The sequence below is a fragment of the Pygocentrus nattereri genome, chromosome 4 (genome assembly GCF_015220715.1).
Source record: "Pygocentrus nattereri isolate fPygNat1 chromosome 4, fPygNat1.pri, whole genome shotgun sequence".
Classification (NCBI taxonomy): domain Eukaryota; kingdom Metazoa; phylum Chordata; class Actinopteri; order Characiformes; family Serrasalmidae; genus Pygocentrus; species Pygocentrus nattereri.
Window position 1 is genome coordinate 47603597 of NC_051214.1, and position 22886 is coordinate 47626482.

At 43.5% G+C, this 22886-nt stretch overlaps 1 protein-coding gene across 6 annotated transcripts in view; it reads left to right on the forward strand.

Moving 5' to 3' along the window:
• The first annotated feature begins 7427 nt into the window (after positions 1-7427).
• Positions 7428-22886, forward strand: part of LOC108426288 (disks large-associated protein 2) — a 202519-nt gene continuing 187060 nt past the window's right edge. For 3 of the 6 annotated variants that reach the window (XM_037538097.1, XM_037538098.1, XM_017695651.2), the window contains exons 1-2: positions 7468-7682; positions 8249-8309. In XM_037538097.1, the coding sequence (XP_037393994.1) occupies positions 7665-7682; positions 8249-8309 (79 nt within the window). In that variant the 5' untranslated portion in view covers positions 7468-7664. Of the gene's footprint in view, positions 7439-7467; positions 7683-8248; positions 8310-21034; positions 21601-22886 lie in introns of those variants that run through there. The other 3 variants (XM_037538099.1, XM_037538100.1, XM_017695650.2) reach the window with 2 other exon arrangements.

Consider the following 22886-nt stretch of genomic DNA (forward strand, 5'->3'; position numbering starts at 1 on the left):
TTCCTCGAGGGTTCTTTAGATTGACGGAAAGTGTGTGAATGTGCTATAGACAGTTCTATAAAGATCACAGAAGAGTTCTTCTATTGTTACAAGCTTGACATCATAACAAAAGAAGAACCCTTTTTGGGTGCTATATTTTCAAAGCATTTTCAAAAAGGTTCTATATAGAACCATCTAAAGCACATTCTCCGTGAGCCTGAAGAGCTTCTTCATAAAGAATCCTTTAGTCATGCAAAAGTTGTGTGTTGAGTCTGGCTTTCTTAAGTTAAGTGATACTTTTTTATTCCCACAAACGGGGAAATTCCACCTCTGCATTTAACCCATCCATGAAGTGAAACACCACATACACACTAGTGAATACACACACACTAGGGGGCAGTGAGCACACTTGCCCGGAGTGGTGGGCAGCCCTATCCACAGTGTCCAGGGAGCAGTTGCTGAAAGACACCTCAGTCATGGACTGTCGGTGCTGGGGATCGAACCAGCAACCTTCCGGTCACAGGGCCAGATCCCTAACCTCCAGCCCACGACTGCCCCCTGCCTACTGCTTCACTATAAAACCCTTGAAGAACCATCTTTTAGTAGAGTGTACTGCTTACTGTACTTACTGCACTAAGGTCTCTGCCACAGCTAAGTTTTTGGTGTGGTCCTAACTTTTCCTTTAGTTCCTAAACAGCTCACCTGTGGACTGGTGACCCAAGTTTGCTGCTGGTGGGAATGCATTCAACATCAGAGTCTGTTTTTCTCCGCGCACATCTGCGCTGTACTGACCTCATAATCTGCCTGTTTTAACATTTTACTCTGAACACACTGTCGTATTGTTCCTGCAGCTCGAGCTGCTGATAATAATGGCAGACAAGCAATAAAATGTTGGCAAACACACTTAATTTTGGCCCCTGGATCATAGAATGCATTTTGGGCCAAACATCAGTGTAATTCATTTCAAACAGTAAACCAATTGTTTAGAAGCTGATATCAATTAAAGTTTGTTATTATGCACATGTGCATTTTATTAGTATGTCATGAAAGGCACTTTTTAGTCACTCAGCCAGCCGTTTTTTGTTGTTGTTGTTGTTGTTTTTTTATGAAACCTGCCTTGCCCCACCATTTTTGGAGGTGTGGTGCCACACCTGGAGCTGTGACAGGAGGCTTTTTGTCAGAGGTGGACGAAGTACACAAATCATGTACCTGAGTTAAAGTAGAGACCCCCAAGATAAAATATTCCTCCAGTAAAAGTAGAAGTTCCTCCCTTTAGACCTCAACTTGAGTAAAAGTCCTAAAGTATTTACCTTCAAATGTACTTAAGTATAAAGTAAAAGTACTAAAAGAGTAATTCTGGCTCTGATGTCCTGTTATAACCAGACTGGCTTCATGAACTCATTTCAGGTGAAAGTCCTCCAGCGTCTCTCTTGGTAAACCAGTCTTTTAATAGAACGTCATTAATTAGTGACGCTGACGTCTATTAAAATGATCAGAAGCACAAAACACTGAAGGTAAACAGTTTCCATCAGGGAGAACCGAGTGGCTCTGAAATCACTTTTTACACACAAGCAAAGTTTCAGTTTCAGATTTATTTACAACTTAGTTCCAAGTTTAAGTTGAATAAAAACTGGCTTTAAACTCAGGATCACAGATGAGCTCCTTTACTATGTTGATCTGTAGGCCTCTGTTCATAAACATAAACCAGCCCAAACTCATTTACTATAAAATGAAATGGTGTTTGTAGAAATTCAGAAAAAAGCCGCGTCAGTCTCGACTGCATATGTGGACATATTTCTATATTGAGCTCTATTTACACAAAGTTAGGTTAGTTCATCATTTATGTTGAACAGACTCTCCCAAAGTTTTACGCTGCTGCGCTGACGTTGAACCGCATGCTGCACTGGGTCGGTATGACCAACAGGTCAAAACCAGCTCTAAACAAAGTGACCGCTGGGCCCTGATTGGTGCTCTGGCTTTGCGCTTCTTTCGTTTTGACATGTTACGTTTTTATACACACAGAAACCAAAAGGAACGACAGATTTCTCAAAATGTAGGAGGAAAAAGTCGGATATTAGACTCTGAAATGTAGTGGAGTGAAAGGAAAAAGTCGCCCAGAACTGAACAGCTTCAATAAAGTACAGATACAGGAAAAAACTACTTAAGTACAGAAACTAATTACAGTTACTCAGTTACTCAGTTACTGTCCACCACTGCATTTGGTAAGAGCAGAATAAAATCAAACCCAACAGTAGACTGAGCTCAGCTTGGCTCCAGCTTTCCTTAAAGAACTCTCATTCACTCACTTAAAAAATTCAAACTAAGGGTTTTTTCTGGGTAATTCAGTTTAGTTTTAGTCAGTTATGCAGTGGACATTATAGGTTTGATTTCACTTCTGTGCTTTTGAATTTTTTTTTCCTTTATTTTTATTATGATATATCTCTTCACATTGTCACTGCTGGCTTTCGTTTTAGTGATAGGTGACAGGAACCAGAGGTCACCATGACAAGTATAGCCACTTCATTTACAATACAAGTCCACTAATGAACATGCACGTGTCCTCTGAGCTTTTATATGGAATGTTGATAATTAGAAAATAGTCATAAATCTGAAGGAACAGGTTTTCTCACACCCTGCACAGATCCATCCATCAGGAATGGATTATAATAAATGGATTTAAAATACATTTTAAGACAACTCTTTAGCACAGAGCTATCATAAAACTCTCTCTGACGTTAGGAAGTGTATTCGTAAACATTTCATGTAATATCTTTCCGTGAGGGAGCCTTTAGAGATGGATGTCTGGTTCCTGTCACCACCACTGTAAACAATTCTGACCTGGTAAGTTTCTCTGGAATGGGGCAGTTCAGATCAAATCGCTCTGAATAACGTGTTTGCATCTCAACCATGTCACTGTGTAGTGTTTTTAAAAATAGCCGGAGTTCCCCTTTAACCATGAGCTGCAATGAGGCACGCATGCATTTCTAATTCAAAATTTAATGTAAACGCAACGGATTCAGCATAAGTGATTCATGAAACTGAGATCTCTGGAGTCGACTCTCCACTCCTGCAGTTTAACTCGATCATTTTAAACATTACATCTCCAGACAGACGAGAGGATACAGCAGAGATTAAACCATCCTAAACAATTACTCCGTTTTCTTGGAGGAGATACAGATTACAGTGAGATGATGAACACTCAGTCTATTTCACACTGTAAGGAGTCGAGTGATGTTAGTGAGAGAATCGAAAAGGAATCAAATCCATTTTTTTTTCTTCAGAAAGAAAATAGTGGGTAGCTAACCTCTCTTGTTCCTCTTTGCTCGAGATTGATGTTGGCTTCGTATTCGTTGGCTTCTTATTTACCTTTTCTGGTCCACTAAATTAAATAACGCAGCACTTGGGGCAGTCGTGGGCTGGAGGTTAGGGAACCAGCCTCGTGACCGGAAGGTCGCCGGTTCGATCCCCAGAGCCGACAGCGCATGACTGAGGTGTCCTTGAGCAAGACGCCTAACCCCCAACTGCTCCCCAGGCACTGTGGATTGGGCTGCCCGCCGCTCCAGGCAAGTGTGCTCCCTGCCCCTTTTTGTGAAGTGGAACGGAAAACTTGAACGTGGCATAATTTCATTCTCTTTTCTACGACAATCTGTAAAAAACGTTTTTCGTTCTTTGCACTGTTCTTCATGGAGAGCATTAAGAGCTGCGATGCAGGACGAATCGGTTCAGTTCGGTTTGCTGTCGTCATGTGAAAGTGCAGTGAAATGTCCTGGATGAGAAAACAGCTCATCAACAGTCGAGAACCTCTTTGTGAGCAGTTGTTGCGCTGCTTAAAGCTGGAAATGAAGGAACCTCACACTACTCTGCTGATTCACACTAGACTGAAAAAGCACGGCGTTGACGAGTCGACTCCAAGCATTTCGAATCCTAGAGTCGTTGGCCAAGAGTCGACTCCGACTCCGAGACGTGTTGGAATCGAAGAATCGATTCGCCATCATTGTCCAACATACACTTGAACTGCTGCCGTTGAAGCTAAGAGTTCAGTTATATTTGTTGTTTTTAGAGTTACTTACTACGCATTTTGTTGTTTTTATCAGAATAACACGGCGCCCAGATTTGTTTTTTGAATATTAACGTTAACACCCTACCAATTTAGCCAAACAAGCTTGTTAGTTAACTTAGCACAACCAATGTAAGCGACCTAAGGTTAGCTAGCCAACATAGTTAGGTTAACACAATAATAATTATATTATTATTATTATTATTATTATTATTATATTAAATTAAATTATAAGTATTTGCCTTAAGGCACTACACAAATATTTGGGAAAATTAGCTATGAGAGCACTACAGAAATGAGGCGTGGGAAGTCGCATTGCACTGCATTATGGGATCGTTGCGTCATCTTTGTTTACATGCTGCAAATACTCACACTGTGAGAGCTTAAAGAAAAGCGCTGTTTTATTTTTAGTTTATTTTTATTTTTCAGTCCTGTCGTGCTATATGTATCTTCGCCAACTCCAGAGGAATTTCAAACAACTGTATGTGTAATGATAAAATTAGCCTTACTGATGGATCCACAAACTTCCAAACGACTTTTCCATAGCTGACACTTCCATAGTCTGATCCACTTGCACCAGTGCAACACATACTAACGCACCACCAAATATCAGTGTTACTGCAGTGCTGAGAATGATCCAAATAATACCTCCTCTGTGGTGGTCCTGTGGGGGTCCTGACCACTGAAGAACAGGATAACAAGGTGTGCAGTGAAACAGATGAACTACAGTCTGTACCTGTAGAACTACAAAGTGCTCGTACGTGGGCAGTGGAGCTAGTTAAATGGACAAAGCTTGTTCGTTCTGTCTTCTGATAGATGGATGAGAACTATTAAGTCGCACATAAAATCAATACTACCAAATACGCTCTCAAACAAATGAACGCACAATAATGAGATGAATTCCAGATGAAGTTCACTGACTCAACATGTAGAGCACTAATCTGAAGGCTGTGATGTCTTTTTGTAAATGGATCCATCATTGTGGTCATATCTGACAGGCACCATCAACAGTAATACATACAGAACAGCCTCTGCATCTTCTTAAATCATTATCACTGATAGACAATTGCCAATGGTAGACCAAGAATTACATGTGGTGCGTCTTGTTAAAATTTATTCAAAATTTCTTCATAATGAAATCATTAAAATGTAAACGGAGTCATTCAGAGTGGTTTGACGTGAAATTGCATTCTAGAGGAACCTGTTCGCAGGGGTGATGATAGGAACCAGACATCTGAGGAGTTTGACTGAGTTTAATTTAATAAGTTGACGAGCCTCTTACATTAAACTGATCATGAATACAGTGTTGTTAGGCAAAGTACTTTGCAAAGAATTTTTTGGGGGGATTTTCCATCATCAATGTTACATGAAAGACACCTGTAGGTCCACTGGGGCTTTTATTACCACCACTGTAAAGAAATTTGATTCTCTACAATGAACCATTTCACACCAAATCACACTGAATTACTTTAAGTTATTCTTTTTTTTAATCCCACAAACGGGGAAATTCCACCTCCTCATTACACTAGTGAACACACACACACTAGGGGGAAGTGAGCACATTTGCCCGGAGCGGTGGGCAGCCCTATCCACAGCGCCCGGGGAGCGATTGGGGGTTAGGTGTCTTGCTCAAGGACACCTCAGTCATGGACTGTCTGCACTGGGGATCGGACCGGTGACCTAACCCACGACTGCCCCAGTGCTGTTTATAGCGATGTTTGTTTACATCATAACTGCTGAATTATGTAGATACTTTGAGAAACTCCCTTTAAGGGTGCAGGATAGAAGTAGAGTAAAGTGGGGAACAACCTAACACATTTAGTTTTTCGCAAAATAATTATAAAAAATGATTTCAGTTGGAAAAATCACGTTTTTATGCAGTCTACATATACATCTCTGCTTCAAACGAACACTTGAACTTCGTTTCTAGACACTACCATTCATGTACAGTGCCATGGAAAATAACAGCAAGCCCAGTCTTAGAGTTGAGCCCATGGGTGGCTTTTGGTCAGACTAACACCTGCTAGAAAAGTTTGATGAATCAGTGCAAACAAGGTTAATTCAGTATTATTCTATTTTGTAGGAAACAATACATTTTCTAACTGCATCCTATATTATCATCTATAAGACAAACAGACAGATGAACTGATCAAATCAACACGCATTACATTATATATGCACACTGACATGAGACTGTGTGTCAAACAATAACATTTCATTTCTGTCCAGTGTAGGACAGCAAATAAAACCTCACACATCAGGAATATTGTTTTTGAGTAACTACAGCTTTAGTGGCTGTTAATGTCAGTTTCATTATCGCACTTATTTAACACCAAAATAATATCTGAGAGGCACTAATAATAAAGCAGAAGAATTCTTCTAAAATGTCTTAAAATCTGGGTAAACACGAAACAAAAAGACAATGTATTTTGTCTTTGTTCACTAAAAGTGTCTTAGCTGTAACACCATGTATGAACTAACCCCGCAGTACTTAAGCGCAGCTGCACTTGCTGTGAGCTTGTCAACTGCCTCCAAACAGCGCTACGTTCTAGGCAATGAGATGATGATTCAAGTAATATAAGGATGGATTTTTTGATTCACACAAAACTTGAAAAATTAATTTATGATCTTTGGCACAGATCTCGTCAAATACTGATGAATCGCTCTGAATTTTGGCAGGAGACTGTGGCTAGGAAATACGGACGTTTTGTGTTATTTGACCTTGAATAGCATCAAAAGTCCATGTTAAGTCCATGCGCCTGGTTTAGGTTGTTCCCCACGCTCCCCTACTGTGATTTCAAAACATGAGAATCAGTTTGCAGCAGGAAAGTCATAATAAGGCAGTGTCACATCCTTCTCCGTATTCCGAGCATGTTTCAAACAAAGTGATGATTGTATGTTTGGATTGAAGGTGAAGAGATGAAAAAGAGGCCAAGTGCAGAACGTCATTCTTCAGTTTCGTGTTTGTGTTTTGTCCTTCAGAAAGCATAGCACTATTTATTAGCCTCTATGGTACATAAAACACTTAAAACATAAAAATAAAATGTATGTATTACAGGTGTGTGTTAAACTAGTATTACCAAACTGAGAGTCACTCTGTTAAGTTGCTGCTGCAAATTTGGTCTTGAACTACATTTGTAACTCTGTCATTTAAAAAAGCCCAAGTAGTAATTTTAACTTCCCTGCTGCCACCCTTAGGGTATGTCTGGGAACGCGGACCTGTTTGGATACAACGCTGCCATGTGGGGGCACTAAACATACAGCCTTCAACACTGAGCCACTGGGCTTCCCTTCTTCCCACCCATATTCTGACAAACACTACCCATCTAATTGGTGGAATCCTTGTAAGTCTAAACTGCTAGCCAGTCTTAGAGCGTGAAGGCGGGCCTTGTCTGAATACAGGTGGAGAAAACAAACCTCTCACTGAATGCACCACCACACAGTGCAACGTTTACTATTAATGTCAGCTGATGCTTTAATTTGAACTATCCCCCCACAGATGGGACCATTTGTACCTCCTGAAACAGAAATATGTGATGTCTCATGTCCTTCTCCCCGACGGAGGGGCTGTGCAGATGCCCTTCATCAGCGCTGATGAAGATTATGTGAAGATGAGGATGATGTAAGAATGTCAGCACTGAAGAAGGTAAGGTTGCTCCTGGGATTTATAGGTACAAGTCATGTGCATGGACACAGCGGTGACAGAGATTTCATGCGTGAATTGCTGGATTCAGTTGACATAGGGAGCTGATGAGTCAGGATTCAGCCCAGCTGTGCTGACCATTCAGGGAGGGCATGCAGTCCTTCAGGAAGAGAGGCAGTTGAAGCAGTGGGGAAAGATTATACCCGTTATTTGCTATGTATTCATCTCAGCCGATCAATCTGAGCAAGTCCAGGGTGTCTCGCAGTGTTGTCACATGTTCTTATGCAGCCTTGATAGTGATATTAATCCCACAGCAGTAGTATAACGATAGCAATATAAAGCTGTTGGGTCACTTGCCTGACCGATACATTGGCTGGTCGTTTTATTACCAGATTGGGTGAGCAAACTCGGATAAGTCCTGTTCACCCAATCATGTAAAAGGGCTAATGGAGTGCTGTGCTTTCTTTCTTGCGTCTCTGTTTGCTCCTCCTCTAGGCAAAGCCATCTTCTTTTGCTTATGAATCCACTCCACTAAACTGTTTCCCTCATCATTTTTCTTTTTGCCACAGGTGTTACCATGGATACTGCGAACACACTGCTGCCTTTTCCTTGACAGGAAGCTTGACTCAGGTAAGAGGAGCGAGGGAGGGGGTGCAAAACACAGCGAGGGGGGCATGAGAGGACACATAAGAGGAACCCGCTGAACTTTGGACACCCAGGTCTCAAGTGCATGAGGAGCATGTGTATGTGAATGTGTTTGAGAGCGTTTGTTTCATGAGGGATCACATGCTTGTCCCTTCCTCAGCCTTGTGCGCTCTCAAAGAAGACTGCTCGTTAAGGGTTCTTTAGCAGAGAGGGGTTCTGTATAGGATCATGAAGACTCAATATACCATGTGCATGATTAAGTGGTTCTTCAGGCTGATGGAGAATGTGTTGCATATGGTTCTATGTAGCACCAAAAAGGGGTTCTTCTATTATTACACATTTGATAGCGTATCAGTAAAAGAACCCTATTTTGGTGCTACGTAGAACCATTTTCAAAAAGGTTATTTATTTATTATTTAAATGCGTGTGCTGGATATGGCAACATTGCTATGAGAATTTGATTCATTCCCCCTCAAAGCATTAGTGAGGTGAGGCATTGATGTTGGCTGGTCTTATTTTCTTTGCTAAACGTTTATGTCTTAACTTTTTATTCATGCTTTGTTAGTCCCTCGTCTTTTAGCTCGTCTATGCTGTAAATGATGGTCCCCCTCAGTGCGTTCTCAGTTAAAATAAAAGTTAGGATTAATTGATTAATGTTGGATGATTAGTTCTGGATCACCGACGCCTCTCCAGCTCATGCCTAAAGGTATTAGATGGAGATCCATCACTCCAGAGAACACAGTCCCACCTCTCCAAAGCCCAGAGCTTATAACCCCCCCCCCCCCCCCCCCCTTGCTGATGCATGACACTGGACACGGTGACCTTAGGCTCATGTGCGGCTGCCCGAGAATGTTGCATTCTTTTGGCGGTGCTTTTCTATTGTTAATGGACGTTAATGCTTTCTCAAAATAAGGCTCAGTGACTTTTTGAGCGAGAGGATCAAGCATTCAGTGTTTTTGTTGGTTCCTCATGGTTTTGAAATGTGGATTTGGCTTTTTAAATGGGTCGATATCCCAGCATCCTAATGGTTTGACAGGTGGCTAATTACTGATTCTGAATGCACTTGATGGTTTTCTAATGGGATCTGAAGGCATTCTATAGGATGGTCCTTTTTCAGTTTTGCATTGTATTAAATTCATTTGTGGCTGCTGTTTCTATGGAGACTGTGGTTGATCATATCAGAGGCTGGCGTGGACATGCTTTCAGAGTACCAGCACAGCTACAGTAGTTGCGTGAGTCACCAACTCCATCTGGTAATGCATTCAGATCCATCCACCAGTTTTGGGGCCAGGCAGATTCGGACGCGGTTTGAATGCTGAAATCTTCGTCACCCCTGACCATCGGCACTTTTGATGATGAGTGTATATGCGCTGTTCACGCAGTCTGAATGTTGAAGTGAGATGTTGCAGATGTGGCTACATTCTTCTCTAATTGCTTCTCTGAATGGCTTCTGAAGTGAAAGCAGCACTCCTCATGAGTGATCGTCTTATCGCTTGGCCGTTGCCTTTGTAGATCCTCCAGGCTGACTCATCATTTCTCAGAGAGAGGAAGAAAGATAGCATGTTAATTACAGCTACTTCGGTTTTTGAAATGTGAAATTAGCTGATAAAAGAGAAGCAGAATGAGGGAGCGAGGAGCAGGGACAGGTTTTCATTTTTTTGTGTTGTGACCCGTTAAAAGAGAAAGAAGAGAAAGGAATAATCCATCAATTTTATTCAAACTGATTTGGTAACTTTGAGTTGGTTACCCTGCGATGGACTGGCGACCTGTCCAGGGTGTCTCCTGCCTTCCGCACGAAGACCGCTGGGATAGGCTCCAGCACCCCCCGCGACCCTGACGGAGAAGCGGCTTAGAAAATGAATGTATGGATGGATGGAGTTGGTTACCAGGTTAAAGGGGTTTGGTGCCTCTTATATGCCTCTGATATAAGCCCATTAAAAGCATCCTATTGTGGGACACATTCATTTCCTTCCTATTTTCAGAATATTGTTTGTGTGTGGCCACTAGATGGTATCATAGTCAAAGTCAAAGATCAGTTCAAAGCCCGTTTATTCCAAGATCTTTCCAAAGCTGCTTTCCAAACTGCAACCTGTTGATTATATAATGTAACCAGCAGAGGGAGACATACCTTTTTTCATCAAAAAAAAAATCACAGCTTTATGTGATGCTAATGTGGGACAAATTCATTAATCCTGGTCCCCTGGGCACAAAGCTCTGCAGGGCTAATCTATACACTCATGTCAATCAACCTTAACCACATATATCTTATTTTTTTTTTTTTTTTTTTAGCAAACAGTCACTGAGATCAGTGTATGATCGTATAAAACTGAGAGCTATGCATAGAGAGGAATTTCTTCTGCTGCCAGCTGTGGGATGTTTTAGGGGAGTGTGAAAAGAAAGCAAGTCTAGCTGTTGAGTGGAGCTGAGCAATATGGCAAAAGGATAATATGTCAATAGCAACTTGTTACGATACACAATATGTCACAATCTTTAGTTTTCCAGACATCTGATCAGTTGAAACAGAGAAAACAGAACCAGCAGTGCTACATTGTAAAAAACTTTTTTAAAAAATGATCAAAAACATGAGATTTAAACATGAGTGCATACAGTGTTGCAGTAAATCCAGTGAAACTGGTCTAATTTTGCTCTCTTCACAGTGAAACATGTAGTTGGTCAGTGTTCTACAAGTACTGACCACATCCATATGTTCAGAGGAGCCCCTGCATTGTATTGTGAAATCATTTAGCTTGATATCGATACACATGGCTGTATTCCCCAACACTGTTGTCCAGAGTAAAAGTGGATGCAGAGCTGTAGCCTAGTTCTAAGCCCAAGTGAAAGACGGCTAAGAACAGGATTATTTTTGATTTTAGAAATTATCACAATCAATTATCTCCTGACTAACGTGCATTGGAGTATTGAATCTTCCCAACACTGATGTCAGTGTAGCTTGACTATTGGTGTGACGCATGGTGAAAAAAAAAACATACTGCACCACACCACAAAACGGTGAGCAGCATTTCAGCATTTAGTTATTAGAAATTCTGTGATTTTTTTCTTTGGTACATTATCAACTCTGTTGTATTGTTACCAGTGGTGGTCAGTAACTAAGTAAATGTAATTAGTTTCTGTACTGGGCGACTTTTTCCTTTCACTCCACTACATTTCAGAGTCTAATATCCGACTTTTTCCTCCTACATTTTGAGAAATCTGTCGTTCCTTTTGGTTTCTGTGTGTATAAAAACGTAACATGTCAAAACGAACGAAGCGCAAAGCCAGAGCACCAATCAGGGCCCAGCGGTCAATTTGTTTAGAGCTGGTTTTGACCTGTTGGTCATACCGACCCAGTGCAGCACGCGGTTCAACGTCAGCGCAGCAGCGTAAAACTTTGGGAGAGTCTGTTCAACATAAATGATGAACTAACCTAACTTTGTGTAAATAGAGCTCAATATAGAAATATGTCCACATATGCAGTCGAGACTGACGCGGCTTTTTTCTGAATTTCTACAAACACCATTTCATTTTATAGTAAATGAGTTTGGGCTGGTTTATGTTTATGAACAGACGCCTACAGATCAACATAGTAAAGGAGCTCATCTGTGATCCTGAGTTTAAAGCCAGTTTTTATTCAACTTAAACTTGGAACTAAGTTGTAAATAAATCTGAAACTGAAACTTTGCTTGTGTGTAAAAAGTGATTTCAGAGCCACTCGGTTCACTTCATTTTATAGTAAATTAGTTTGGGCTGGTTTATGTCCATTTACTCTTTTAGTACTTTTACTTTTGATACTTAAGTACATTTGAAGGCAAATACTTTTGTACTTTTACTCAAGTTGAGGTCTAGAGTAAGGACTTCTACTTTTACTGGAGTCATATTTTACCCTGGGTATACCTCGGGGCAGTCATGGGCTGGAGGTCAGGGAATCAGCCTCGTGACCGGAAGGGCGCCGGTTCGATCCCCAGAGCTGACAGCACATGACTGAGGTGTCCTTGAGCAAGACACCTAACCCCCAACTGCTCCCCGGGCACTGCGGATTGCGCTGCCCACCGCTCCGGGTAAGTGGGCTCACTGCCCCCTAGTGTGTGTGTGCTCACTAGTGTGTATGTGGTGTTTCACTTCACAGATGGGTTAAATGCAGAGGTGGAATTTCCCTGTTGTGGGACTAATAAGGGTCTCTTAATCTACTTTAACTCAAGTACATGATTTGTGTACTTCGTCCACCTCTGATTGTTAGGTTTGTGTGTGGCTTTTAAAAAAACAGCACAGTGGCCAACCTTTACCTTTATAAATCTACGCTGGTCAAGGGAACCCTTGTGGCCAAGGCTCAGGTGGATGTGCCCCGTAGGCCTGCCTCATAAACCGTCTCTGACTCTGCGCAAGTGCGACTCAAACCAGATACCGGAGAGTGGCAGCACTGCACTGTTCAGAGTTCTCCCAAAATAACAATGTCTGATTGAAATCATACGCTAATTATGAAACTGTGAGTTAAAAGAGACGAGCGAGTAGGGAGAGTAATAGGGCTTTATTCTCCATAGCTCAGATGCGCCCAGCACACTGGCCTCACAGCATCAGAGCAATTAACATGTTAACTGCAATTAACGGCGACTAAATGATGAATGTTGAATGAGAAGACGGCGCTGCGCTGTGATGGGGGGTGCAGCGTGCAGTTATGTTTGACGTTAACATTTTACTGTCTTATGTTTTGTGGCCTGATTTTAAGCTTGTTAAAGCAGGTTTTACTTATCCGAGGTCTGTCCACCAGCCTGATCTTTGCTAGTTCAGATTTCTGTCAATATATCAAGTTTTAAAGTGTTAGTAGACTGTGTTTTAGCCCAGCCCAGAAATATACAATAATTTTATGTTGTTTCAGATGTGTCAACCCACTGACCCTTCTCTAATTACCCTCAAAAGGAGGAAGGAAAGCTCACAGATATGTTTGTAATTATGCACATCTCAAGTTTTATCACTCTTTATTTATGACTCAGAAGCGCATGTGGCATTCCTCTGGGGAAAGAGCTGTTTGTCAGGTTGTTCTCTGTCCTTGAGCTGGCCAGTTGTTAGTCAATAGGCTCTTCCAATCTCGTCCAGCTGTAATTAAGGCTCACCTTATTCAAATGAGTGCAGAAACAAAGTGATGCTCTGGTGGTGAGCTCTGCTTTTTGAATTAATGTCATGAATCACCCATGGGAGGAGGATGTGATGAGATCGCTGTCAAGTCTAAGAGCCGTGGCTCTTTCTGGCCAGATCTGAGGTGATGGAATTGTTATATTACCTGGGAGTTTAAAGGGGCACTTTATTCAAAGTAAATCAGTTTTGTTCAATGTTGCCATTTTTTGGAGTCTCTAGGTAGAATGTCCCAAGAATCCAGGATCAAGACACATGATTGATATTACATGGAATTCAGTTTCAGCTAACAAGCTTTACAGTCACATTGCCACATATGGTGGTGGATTGGCCTGTAAATGCTCATACACTCACACAAATGTCTACAGTTATACAGAATCATATGGAGAGTAAAGCAACGTTTGTTCTGTTTGGAGTCTGCGAGAATTTAGGTTAAATTGTTTGAAGTAACTACCTAGCTAGGTAGAATTGCGCTACAGATGTCTTGACAAAAGTTGTCATTCCAAAAGTACCTGTTGAGTCATTAGTGTACCACTCTAGCTCTTCTTCACCTAGGGATCATGAAGTAGTGCTTGGTGGCTTGGATTGTGTTTCTGTAAGTCTTTTGGCATTAACTGCACAAAGTCAGGCACAGCTCACACTCGGGCACAAAGTCGGGCACAGCTCACACTCGGGCACAAAGTCAGGCACAGCTCACACTCGGGCACAAAGTCGGGCACAGCTCACGCTCGGGCAGAAAGTCAGGCACAGCTCACACTCGGGCACAAAGTCAGGCACAGCTCACGCTCGGACACAAAGTCGGGCACAGCTCACACTCGGGCACAAAGTCAGGCACAGCTCACACTCGGGCACAAAGTCAGGCACAGCTCACACTCGGGCACAAAGTCGGGCACAGCTCACGCTCGGGCACAAAGTCAGGCACAGCTCACACTCGGACACAAAGTCAGGCACAGCTCACGCTCGGACACAAAGTCGGGCACAGCTCACGCTCGGGCACAAAGTCGGGCACAGCTCACGCTCGGGCACAAAGTCGGGCACAAAGTCGGGCACAGCTCACACTCGGGCACAAAGTCGGGCACAGCTCACAACTTAAAGCCAGGTGTTACAGGTCAATATTAAAAGTTGTGATTGTAGTTATTTTCATAGGAAACATGATGTATCTAAATGAATTTGTTCTTTGATCATTTACATTTATTTCCCCATAAACCCAGTTGATGGAAATCCACCCATCCATTTTCTAAGCCGCTTCTCCGTCAGGGTCGCGGGAGGTGCTGGAGCCTATCCCAGCAGTCTTTGAGCGGAAGGCAGGATACACCCTGGACAGGTCACCAGTCCATCACAGGGCAGACAGACAGACACTCACACCTAGGGGCAATTTAGCATGTCCAATTGGCCTGACTGCACATCTTTGGACTGTGGGAGGAAACCGGAGAACCCGGAGGAAACTCACGGGGAGAACATGCAAATTCCACACAGAGAGGACCCTGATCACCCAGCCGGGGAATCGAACCCAGGCCCTCCTTGCTGTGAGGCGACAGCGCCACCCACCACGCCACCGTGCCGCCCCAGTTGATGGAAATACATGCATCATATTCTCTTTGTTGTGATGTAGACCTCATTACCAGAGAATTAACAAGTACCCCCAATTACAGGAACCTATGACATAGCTTCAGTAATGAATTACGTTTAAAAGGAAATAATCAAACAAGTTTGTAAAACAGGGAACTGTACTTATTACCAACAATCCAGTACAGCACTGTATTGTGTTATTATTGCACAGATATAATGAGGAACACTTTTTTTTTGCCTTTTTAGTGTAATTTTATGATGGCTGCATTGATTGAGAATGGTTAAAAAGAAATAAAATCTTTTTATGTGAGTGAACCCTGAATCACAGCATGAAACAACATTAAATGCTGAAGACACACTCACTGAGCACTTTATTAGGAACAGCTGTGCACTTATTCATTCATGCAGTTATCTAATCAGCCAGTTGTGTGGCAGATATGACCAGGAGTGTCAGGTAATGTTCATATCAATCATCAGAATGTTGGAAAAAAGAGACTTCACTGATTTTGACTGTGGCATGATTGTTGGTGCCAGACAGGCTGGTTTGAGTGTTTCTATAACTGCTGACCTCCTGAGATTTTCATGCATCCAGTGAGCAGCAGTTCTGTGAATGGAAACGCCTTGTTTATGAGAGAGGCCAGCAGAGAATGACCAGACTAGTTCGGGCTGACGAACAGGCTACGGCAATTCAGATACCCACTGTGTACAATTGTGCTGAACAGAAAAGCACATTGAACCTTGAGGCTACAACAGCAGAAGACCACATTGGGTTCCTTTTCTGTCTGCCAAAAACAGAAAGGTGAGTCTGAAGTGGACACCGTCTCACCAAAGCTGGTCTGATGAATCTCAGTTTCTGCTGAGGCACACAGATGCAGATGGTAGGGTCAGAATTTGGCACCAACTGCATGAACCTGTGGATCCAACCTGCCTTATGTGAACAGACCAAGCTTTAAGCTGCACTTTGGCCTGTTGATACCTGTCAATCATCACTTGAATGCCACAGCCTATTTGAGTATTGTTGCTGACCATGTGCATCCCTTCATGGCCACAATTTGCCATCTTCTAATGGCTACTTCCAGGAAGGTAATGCAAGGAAGTTCATGTTCATGGTTTCATGAACATGAAAATGAGTTCAGTGTTCTTCAGTGGCCTTCCCAGTCACTCGTTTTGAATCCAGTAGAACACTTTTCACACATTCGTAGCATCTGAAAAAATGTACAGCAATTCATATCAACATGGAGTAGGATCTCATCTTCTTTGGTGAACCGGCCTCTCTAATCTGCAAATTTGACCGTTTTCAACTGTTCATACTTCACATGACTGGATTGTATTTTTGATAAGATTTTAGCCAAATGCATTTACATTAGTTCAATGCATCTCCTAATAGTCAGACTGAAATCTGATTGCCATGTGTGACGGCACAGGCAAACCTGCTCTTTCATGAATCATGAATCCACAATGGACTTAGTTGTCTGATCATAGACCTTCATACAGTCATTGAATTTGACATTTCCTCAAGTGACAGTAAAAACAGGAATCTGCTAGGAGTCTGCTCAGACAAGGAAGATGTGATTTAAGACACAGCAGAGAGAAAAAAAGTGAGAAGAACACTGGAGCTACAAAGAGCTGCAATACATACAGCCTCACAACACTATACTGCAATACTGGAACATTGTTTTTTGTGCTGTTAAGTATTTTGAAGTAATTGTATGATATATTGGGTTATATAGCAGTTTATTAAGTTAGGCTGCAATTATTCCTCTAAAGGATAATTTTGAAATTAATATTTTGCTCCTCTTACTCCGCTCTTTTTTCTAGAAGCATAACAAAATTGTGAAATAGACAAATCAACACTCAAAAATTGTCCTTACTGTAGCATGGCATGTGCTGCCCTGGGCTCAAGGAGGACGCTGGAGGCAGGGTTCAGGGTTGCAGCAGCCTTTATTTTAATTTTCCCACACAATAAACAAACAAAACCAACCAACACTAAGCTGGCTAGACTTTTCAGTCTCTTCCTTGAATTTTTCAGCTCTTCAGTCTCCTTTTTGCTGTTGCTCGTCACTCTCGGTCTGTTCCCTCTCTGCTCTTTTTAAAGGCGCTCATGCTGCCGGCCAGATGAGAATCAGCTGTCATTAAGGGCATTAAGGGCAGCGTGAGCACCAGAGCACGAGAGCTCACTGCTCCGCCTCTCCGTTACCGCCCCCAGCTGGCAGCTCAGCCGCCTGGGTCGAATGTAGAGGCCTCGCTGCGTAACAGGGGCAGGGCCTGGGCGGCGAAGCTCGGGACTCGCTCCTTCCTCTGGTGTTTCTCATAGCCGGCACTAGCGTCATCCTCCTCCTCCCACCGTCACTCCTGCCCGTCGGGAGAGCCTAGGCTTTGCGCTCCACCACCTCCACACTTGTGGCTCTCTCCCCGGCGTCCTCGCAGAGGTTCATCATCGCTGAGTGTTCGGCCCTGCCTTCCTGCCAGCTCTCTCGGCTGTCATCGTCGGTGCCCGGGTGGGCGGGTGCATGCCACACTACACATTTATGAAGCAAGTCCAAAAATATCCTCCATGAAAAACGAGTATTGGGAAAGGGTCACTGGGACCTATGTAACCTCACTGGGGGAGAAGGAGCCGGAGCTTGTGCGAAAGGTTTAGAGGTACCAACTATAGTTTGGCTCTCCTCCACCCACAGTGTTTGCTCTGGAAACAAACTCCTTGGTAGGGGTTGGTCCCTCTCCTACTCAGGGGTTGCACTCTGTGAGAGGCACCGGGAAGGTGTGTGCTTATGCACCAAACAACAGGTCGGAGTATTCGGCCTTCTTGGATCGAGTGGGTGGGGTTCTGGAAAGGGCCCTGTCTGCAGACTCCATAGTCTTACTGGGAGACTTCAGTGCTCATGTTGGCAATGACTGAGAGACCTGGAGAGGCGTGATTGGGAAGAATGACCTGTTTGATCTAAACTCAATTGGTGAATTGTTGTTGGACTTCTGTGCCAGGCATGGATTGTCCATAACAAACACCACGTTCGAACACAAGTTCATGGTACCAAAGCTACTTGGGTCAAAGGTCATCTGACCATATGTTCTGGACAGTCGGATGAAGAGAGGTGCTGACCTGTCAACTGATCACTATCTGGTGGTGAGTTGGATCAGATGGCAGGGAAGACTTATGGTCAGACTCAAATAGTGTGGGTGTGCTGGGACCGAGTATTGGAGACCCCTAGTTCGGAAAGATTTTAACTCTCACCTCCGGGAGAGCTTTTCTCGTGTCCTGGAGGAGTTAGGAGACATGGAGTTTGAATGGATCCTGTTCAATACCTCCATTATGGAAGCTGCTAGGCATAGCTGTGGCCAAAATCTTGTGGGTACCTGTCAGGGCGCTAACCAGTGGTGGACACCAGTGGTGAGGGAGGCCGTCAAGTTGAAGTTAGAGGCCTGGATGGCCTGAAGGACTCCTAACTCAGCAGATAGGTACCGACAGGCAAAAAAGGTGGCAGTGATGGTGAAAGCAAAATCCAGGACATGGGAGGAGTTTGGTGAGGCCATGGAAAAAGACTTTCGGTCAGCCTCGAGGAGGTTCTGGACAACTGACCGGTGGCAGGAGCAGTCAGAATGGCTTTACCCAAGCTGTATTTGGCAGGGGTGGAAAAACTCTGACTGAGGATAGTGTTGGTCAGTGGAAGGAGCACTTAGAGGAACTCCTTAATGCAGGAGACATGCCTCCCTAATGAGGGTCAGGGCCAGGGTGTGTCAAGCTACATTTTCCTGGTGGAGGTCACTGAGGTAGTTGGCAAGCTCTTCAGTGGCAAGGTGCTGGGTGTGGATGAGATTCGTCCGGAGATGCTTAAGGCTCTGGATATTTGGGGGCTGACACGTCTCTGCAATATTGCATGGACCTTGGGAACAGTACCCTTGGACTGGCAGACCAGAGTGGTGGTCCCTATGTTTAAGGAAAGGGGACCGGAGGGTGTGTACTAACTACTGGGGTATTACACTGCTCAGCCTTCCTTGGAAATTCTAGTCCAGATTGAAGAGGAACAATGCGGATTCCGTCCCGGCCGTGGAACAATGGCCCAGATTTTCACCCTCTCACAGATCGTTGAGGGGGCATGGGAGTTTGTCAACCCAGTCTACATGTGTTTTGTGGACTTGGAGAAAGCTTACAACTGTGTTCCCCAAGATATCTTGTGGGAGGTCCTTCGGGATATTCATGGACAGGGTGTCAAGGTATAGCTGAGGCCGAGGGTGGCATCTCTGCTATTTGCAGATGATGTTGTTCTTTTGGCTGGATTATGTGGATCCCTCCAGTGCTCTAACTTCATTACATATTCATTAACACCAGATAAGTAAACAATACACAAACATCCTAACTAGACTAAATCTCCAAAATTGTGTCCTAACTTTAAGATAAACTCCAGAGGTGTGTTAACTTCTGTTTAACCAACTGTTTCTATCATTTCTAGGCAGCTGTGTCAGGCAGCATAGTTCATTTACATTTATGGCATTTGGCTGACGCTCTTATCCAGATCTTATCAATTTGCTCATTTTACACAGGGAGGCCAAGGCAGTGTTAGGAGTCTTGCCCAAGGACTCTTATTGGTATAGTGTAGGGTGTTTGCCGTGGTGGGGATTGAACCCCAGTCTACAGTGTAGAAGGCAGAGGTGTTAACCACTACACCAACCAACCACTACACTACTGTTCACTACAAGCATAATGGCTTTACAGTTATATTTATATTGCAAAACGTTGGTGTCAATTGGGAGATGTTTTATTACCTTTGTTTCTTAATATTGATGATAAAATAATACAGTGATGGTGGTGAATAATTAGGAGACAGAACTGAATGCGTGTCTGTTTATTAGGAGGAATAAGGTTGGCACACTCGGCGAAAGCGTTTGGGAAACTGAAACTGAAACTACAGAGCAGCGACTGATAAACAGCAAGGAACGCTTTCATAATATTCTTAATCCACAGTTTATTGCACTTAAGTTTTGTTTTAACCTTTTTATATTGGGAACAGGAGCTCTAACTTATGATTTTAACGTTATTTTGATTATGTATTGCCTTTCAGTGCCTTTCAGTTGTATAGTCACTTTCTTGATAACAGGCATGACAGTTGAGTGTTGACTTTGATTGAATAGTTTGGCATTTCCTAAATTGTGATAAGATGCTTTAAGGTAAGATAAAATTGATAAATGAAAATGGGACTTGCTTCTATATTACGAATTTGTGAAAAATCTTATTTCGACCTTGTCAGGTCTTAACTTAGGACAAAAAACGGCCTCACATCTTCAGTGTGCCAGGCAGGCATGTTATCCACTGCACTAAACAGTTGTTCCTGATAACAAGAAAATGTAACAATATTAAATTCTATTGATTTTTTTTTACTTTATATGGAGTCAGATGTAGGAGGCAGAAATGCAGCCAGATTTTATATGGAGTCAGATGAAGGGGGCAGAAATTCTTTCTGTAATGAGAATGAATGAATCAGTGATTAATGGATAGGGAATAAGAGGGTGGCTGAAATTGTGCGTGACAACAGATGGGCTGCAATCTGTAACTGTACGCCTGTGAAGTGGTCCTATAAGTTAGGCTGACCTCTTAAAAGTGGTCAGTCAGTGGATGTACAAGGTGATGAGTTTTGTTACATTATGTGTATAGTTGTGAGGCTCATTCAGTGCCAAGTTGAATTTGCCGTGCTGTATCTTGAATAAAAAACGTACCACGCTCTCAGCCCTGCTAAGAACAAGCTGTTCCAGTACACAGGGGCCCACGTACCACTGGCGAATTGCAATTACAGTCAGGGGTTGGCAAAATTCTTGTTTTCCCACAGACTAATGGGCCTTTCCTTGTATGTCTTGTGTCGGTGATGACGATGCCATGCGAGTGAATAAAGACCTGATCTTACTCTCTTTGCCGTAAGAGTGACATCATCCTCAGAGGAGGATTCCTTTTTCAGTCCGATTGATTTTTTTTTCCCCCCATCCTCCTGTTGGGTGTCTGGTTTGGTCATGACATTTGCCTGATGAGGAGAGAAGACTGACAGACGAGCACAGGGCGACATAAGACTGATGCAAATCAAGACCAAGTGAATGGACATCTGTGGAGAGAGAGCGAAAGAAGGAGAGAATGAGAAAGTGAAAGGAGAAGGGAGAGAGTGGAGGAGAGGAGCTGCATGGTCCCGATCCTGAGTCCGGCTCCGTGTTTTGCGGCGCGCTCCGAGCCTGTGGAACATGCAGAGAGCGTCTTGGTCCTCCTCTCTGCTGCAGTGGAGGAATAAACGCGCAGCTTAAACCCGTCCCTCTGCTCTACCCTCCACTCCTCCGCTTCAGGGCCACGCTCGCAGTCAGAGAGAGAGTGAGAGACGGGGTGGGGGGGGGGATACGAAAAAAGAAAGCAGAAAAATACAGAAGAGACATTTTTCCCAAGCTGACTGGATCTGGCCCATTTGTGCACCTGTTTTTTCCCCTCTCTCTCTCTCTCTCTCTCTCTCTCTCTCTCTCTCTCTCTCTCTCATGACTGTCCTCTGCTTCCCTGGCATGTTGTGAAGAGGCATGCGTGTGCGCTGATGACTCCCACACAGAGACGGATTCTCAGGTAAGAACATGGACTCTGGCTGGCTGCCTGGTTATAACAGACCCGGCATGTATTCCAGTGTTTTTAGCAGCCTGGCACTGAGGTGCAACATAAAATGCTCTCTCTAAAAAAAAAAACAAATGGTTTTCTGGACTCCAGTGGAGGCTGTGGTCCATTAGTGGAGGTGACAGACTTAATGTTGGGAGAATGGTCTATTGCAGTGTACCAGATGTGGAGGCTGTATGGTGCTGTATTGACAGGCTTCAGTCTATGTGTGTAGGGTGTATCAGTAGTTACAGGTATCTGTCGCGCTCAGTGGGGGTGTGGGAATCATTCGTGCCTGGCTGGAGCGTGCGTTCTTATTGCGCAATGGAGAGCAGCAACATCTGTATGAGCAGCTTGTGCCTCGTGCTGCCCCTTCGTCTTGGGGCTGGCATGAACGGAGAGTGAGCGCACGATGCAGGAGGGTTGCCTAGCAATAGCCATGCCTGCTGCTCAGCTCTGGAAGTGTAGAGATGCGATTTTCTGCCTTGCCGGAGCATCCGTCACAGCCGTGTGGTACATGTGTGAGGAGCCTGGGAGATATGCGTGATGTGATGGGAGGCAGGGGAGACAGATGGGGTCGCTGTGCGGGTTTCGGGCTGGCCGTGAGCATTCTGATCATCACCAGCCTCGTGTGGACTGCTGGTCCACAGCTTGGCCAGCGGATTATTTGCTGAGGCTCCATTACACCTTCACTCCTCACTTCTTTCTGACCGTGTCTGAGCAGTCACACAGCAAAGCTGGTGCTGCAAACTCAGCACTGCGGTGTGTGAGCATGTCCTAAATATGAGCATTTTGTGGCTGTGAGCTACAACTGCTACTGTCAAATTCAGAGGAAAGCCACTGGAAAAAAGCCCGTTATTTATGAAAGTAACACTGTTACAGGACACAATGTTATATAGCATGAGCCACATATGTGCTTGAAATAGGAGAGGGCAATTATCATTATACATAATATGTATTGTGAAGTTTTGTGTTCTGAGGTTTAACAAGTCAGAACCAAAAAAGCATCAATATAGCACTAAATCCAATTAAACAGGGCTAATTATGCCAGGGAATCCCCATCCTGGACACTCCGCTGCTCAAAACTGGCCCATAGGGACCCACAAGTTCAATTTGTATTTCCCTTGTTTGTTTTTTCACACATTTAAATATGTCTGAATTTTCAATATATTGTTTTTCAAAAAAACGATTTCAGAACCAATGTAAATGCCATCTTTTTGTTTTTTTAACAGTGTTAGGGTGTCCTAAATCCATAAGCGGGC